Raw genomic sequence first — 4,473 nt, forward strand, 5'->3', positions numbered from 1 at the left:
TCAGAGCCAGGAGGGAATGAAGGAATGGCACATGGCAGTCAGGACAGGGGAGTGCAGAAGAGGGCTTGCAAAGCTGCCTCAGCCTCCTCTGAGCTCCTTCTCCGTCATCTCTGACATCTATCGCAGTTCCTGCCACTTGCCACATCACAAGTCATTGCCATAGTGACACTCTGCATATTGTTGATGGAGACATGCTGCCTTGGTGGCCAGGCAACCCCTTCTCCAAGACCTCCTCCTCCTCCAAAGTTCCTCCTTTCTTCCTCTCTGCCCACAGCTACGGACACAAGGCAAGAGGGTGGGAAATGGGGATCCCAGGCTGCGGATGTGCTACACCACTTCCCCTCCCCAGGCTGCAAACACAAGAGCCAGGATTGCTCCCCATCTCCAGTCCCTGCTTCCTGCCACAGGAGACTGTTCCTGTGGATCCCCAGAGGAGCATGGGGAGGGGGTACCCCTCTCCAAACAGATGGTTCCTGTTCCGTCCCTGCCTTCAGCTGCTTTGCCATTCTCTGGGGACACGATGGCATTTTGCCTGCCTAGCTGTGGTCTCTGAGGTGCTCTGGGAACAGCCTGGCGCTCGGGTGCCTAAGCTGCTGCTAAGGTGGGAGGTGCAGGCTGGAGGGAAGCAAAGGTGAGAACAAGCCCTGCAGGGTACAGCCTGCAGCTCCTCAGTCTTAGGGGGGAAAGAAAAGCCTTTGAGAGTCCTTCTAAAACCGTCTTCAAACCCTGTGGAGCTTTTGTTCTGAAAAGAGCTGAGAGCCCTGGGAGTGCAGGCAGCTGGGCAGCATTGTGCTGCCGGGTGGGACTGGGGTCCTGCTCCGGGCTATCCCAGGTAACCCGTGTCTGTCTCCAACAGAGCATCCCAAACACTGCCCAGTGCCCTCTGCTCCTCAGCTGCCCCACAGACCCACAGGGATGTCTCTCTCACAAAGACGCCTTCACCCCAGGCTGGGACACAGCGTGCTTCCCAGCTCATACCCAGCAGCGGCACCACTGCCCTGTCTCCAGCCACCTCAGCCCCGAGGAATGGACATGCTCGCTCGCCCCTACCTCTCCCACTCCTGTTTGTACGATCTTCAGGCCCAGCTCGTGCTCCAGCTCTGCCTTCACTTGCTCTGTGGATGGGCAGGAGATGGTCAGAGGAGTGCTTCCCCTCCACACAAGAGACCCCTCCCCCAAGACTGAGCCAAGGGACAGCCCTGACAACTGCCCACCTCATACTAGCTCCACAGTTCAGCCAAAGATATTGGAATCTATGGTGAGAGCCCCCCCTTTCCAGTGCCTAGGAAGGGGCACCCCACAACTGAGGGGGGAAGAGAGGAACAGGACCATGGGGACCCCTGCCAAACTCACCAGTCTGGCTGGCCACATCTGCCAACGAGAAGTTCTGGGGGTTCTGTCGGATACGGAAGGTAAGTGCAGGACCCACAACACTGCCAGGGAGAGAGGGGACACAGTGTGAGACTGGGAAGCACAGACTTCATCCCCACCACAGCCCAGTCCACCCTGGCCTCCCACCCCAGGTGGCTGAGCATGGCAAGGGCTGAGACAGCAGCACTCCACGGCCCTGCTCCCCTCACCTGATGTTGATGAAGCTGGTGGTGGAGAGGTGGAGGTGCTTGGCAAGGAGCTCCAGCAACCGCACTCCAGCAGCCAACCCCAGGGGCCTGCAGAGACAGTGTCAGGGTGAGGAGGGGGCAGCAGGGGTGAGAGGACAGTTCACACTCCCCAGGGGCAGGGAACAGGGATGGGCAGGTTCAGTGAGCCTCAAGCATGCAGCAAGAGCTGCACTAGCTGCAGAGATGTCAGGGTGGGCAGGAGCTAAGAGCGTGGGGATGTGTGGAGGTAGGGGTGAGCTGGCCCCCCACCTTGCACAGGAGTGCGCACAGAGGCAGTTGTGCACACACATTCCCAGCCTCCCATCCTGCAACAATGAGCTCTGGTCTTGATATGGGCTGAGAAAGGAAGGTTTTGGCGTGTGACATGAGCTGTGGGTGGAGAGGGGATGGGGGAACTGATCCCACCAGAGACCCAACCCTACCAGAGACTCGCACAGGCTTGGCCAAGCACACGGAGCTATGACAGTTGTTGGTGGGGAGCTACAGACCCTCCACACACACAGACCCCCTTGCCTGACCCCCAGCTCTCACTTCTGATCTGTGATGATGTAGCCATACTCGTCTGGTGGCCGGAGGCCTTGCTGTATCCCACTGTCCTTCGTCCCTGTGTAGCTTTTCTTCGCCACAATCTGCTTCCCAGGGCTGAGTGCATCCCCACCGTGTTTCCGCTGTGGCTCGGCCTGGGGATTTGGTGTGGATGCTGCCCTGCTCTTCAGCCCGTCCTCTGGGGAGCTGCTGGCTGGGATTTTGAAGGGTGGCACTGTGGAGGAAGGGGGCACTGGCTCCTCTCCGTGCTGCATGTCCCCCTCTGACACCTGGAGGGAGGGAAAAGGAGAAGCTAGAACCTTCGAGGAGAGCTCTGGGGAACTGCCTCCTCCCCCCCATCCCACCTGCGGAGTGGCACCGCCTCCAGCACCACCCTGCTGCAAACCCACCCGTTTCGCTGTGGACACTTCAGGGCCAGCAACACCTGGAAAGGAGACAGACAGAGGTCCTGCAGCACCCACCCCAAACGGCAACACTGCCCAGAAACAGGGCATGCTGGCACCCACTGCTGCCAGTCCCTGCCTGCCCCGTCCCTGCGTCCTGCTCACCAGAGCTCTGGAGCAGCTGGAGGAGGGTGGAGAGGCTGCTCAGCTGCTGGGGGCTCAGCTCTGGCAGCCCCAGGCCATAGCTGGCCAGGAGGGAGGCCAGTCTCTTCAGGGCAGCGTCTGCAAGAGGATGTTGCATCAGGCTGGATGCTCTGAATCCACATGGACACCAAAGGCCAGGGATGTAGCAGATGGGGCAGGTGGGGTTGTCGAGGGATACAAAAAGCATAAAAAAGTGCCTCTTTTGGCATAAAGCCAAAGAGGAGGGAGAGTCTGAGCCACGAGGAGGACAGGATAGGGACAAGGGTTGGTGCCTGGCTGGAGAACATGGTACCTGTCTGTGCAGAGGGTGGCTGGGCAGCCAGGGGTGCTGGCTGCTCCCTCTGTTTCTGTAGTCACTGGGGAGCCGCAAGCTGTGCTGGAGCCTGGTGCTGGCAGGGTCTGGGCGGCTAGTTTTCTCTCTGGGCAGCGAAAGCATGCCCAAGTCCTGGAAGAGATGCCCCCCGTCCATTCCTGGCTGCCCACCATACGAGGGCACAGGGCCAGCCCCAAAAAGGGCCTGGGCAGGGACCCGGCCCAGCAGCAAGGAAGTCTCGGAGCTCTGCCTGGCTGAGCTGCTGGAGTGCTGGTGAGCACCATCCTGATAGCCAAACTGCAACCAAAACACATGGTCAAACCCCACAGGGCCCCTGTCACCCCATGGTGGAGGCAGGGGATACCTCAGCACCATCAGGAGGGTGCTGGAATTGTAGCAGCCCCCGCCCCTCTGTAGTTTTTCACTTGGGAGAAGGGGGCTCACCTTGTGGTAGGAGTAGGGGTTGAGCAGAGCCTCCTCATAGCCCATCTGGGATGGAGAGGACAGCAGGAGGTGCTCCAGGTACCGCTGCACCAGTGGGGAAGGCAGTAGTGGTGGGGGCTGCCCCAGATGCTGAGCTGCTGGCAGGCCAGGATCTGGGGGGATTGGAGCTCGCCGGGGCTCACCACGGAGAGGCAGGAACCTCGAAGGCAAGCAGCACTGGGGGGACTCACCTGGGTAAGGGGAAGGACCCTCCCCTAATAAACCCTGTATGGGGGAAGAAGCCCTTGCTGGTCTGCTCTGCTCGCAGGCTGGTGCTGTCCCTACCTGTCCCTGGCTGCTGGCTCCAGAGAGGGCGGCAGGCGGAGCTGGGGGATGCGCTCCATCTCCTGCGAGATCACATACTGGGTGATGCCATCCTGCCACGAGAGCCCTGCCATGGGAGGGGACTGTGAGACAGAGAGGAGGCCTGGGGACCATAGCATGAGTGCATGGGAGGTTGGCCTGATGTCCTGACCCTGTGTCCCATGGCCTGGGTTTGGCCCCACTCCTCCCAGGATTACCCTCCTCAGCCCATCCTGGCCCCTGGCCAGTAGGACCTCGGACAGCCCAAGTGCCACTAGGCAATGCTGCCTGAAACCCCCTTCCCGCAGAACCCCAGTGGCTCCCCCAATGTTCCTCACTTCACCTTGTGCCATGAGATGCCGCAAGACATCCTGCAGACGCTGGAGCACAGGAGAGGTGACCTGGAAGTAGGGCCTGTCCTGCATGGAGCCCACCTGGCACTGCCCAAACAGCCCATCTGCAAGAGAGGGGAAGCAGTGTGGCCAGATGGCCAAACACCTTGGGGTGAGGGTCTCCAGGCACAGCCCCACCTTTGTCCTGCCATGGCCCCATCCCACAGGCTCCCCTGCAAGGCATCCCTGTACCCTCCAGACCCCCTTGAGAAGAGAGAGGGGGTCCCCGC

The 4,473-nt window shown here is 60.6% G+C and overlaps 1 protein-coding gene across 1 annotated transcript in view; it reads right to left on the reverse strand.

Annotated features, from left to right (window-relative positions):
- LOC103799407 (receptor-type tyrosine-protein phosphatase-like N) overlaps nucleotides 1-4,308 on the reverse strand; it is a gene marked incomplete at its 5' end in the record, with an annotated part of 9,796 nt that extends 5,488 nt beyond the window's left edge. The window contains 10 exon segments of the mRNA XM_009071728.1: nucleotides 1,051-1,115; nucleotides 1,354-1,433; nucleotides 1,581-1,667; nucleotides 2,151-2,434; nucleotides 2,555-2,589; nucleotides 2,714-2,830; nucleotides 3,236-3,362; nucleotides 3,510-3,708; nucleotides 3,834-3,939; nucleotides 4,195-4,308. Coding sequence (XP_009069976.1) covers nucleotides 1,051-1,115; nucleotides 1,354-1,433; nucleotides 1,581-1,667; nucleotides 2,151-2,434; nucleotides 2,555-2,589; nucleotides 2,714-2,830; nucleotides 3,236-3,362; nucleotides 3,510-3,708; nucleotides 3,834-3,939; nucleotides 4,195-4,308 — 1,214 coding nt within the window.
- Between the last annotated feature and the right edge of the window lie 165 nt (nucleotides 4,309-4,473).

This window comes from Acanthisitta chloris, unplaced genomic scaffold (genome assembly GCF_000695815.1).
Source record: "Acanthisitta chloris isolate BGI_N310 unplaced genomic scaffold, ASM69581v1 scaffold8813, whole genome shotgun sequence".
In the NCBI taxonomy this organism is placed as follows: domain Eukaryota; kingdom Metazoa; phylum Chordata; class Aves; order Passeriformes; family Acanthisittidae; genus Acanthisitta; species Acanthisitta chloris.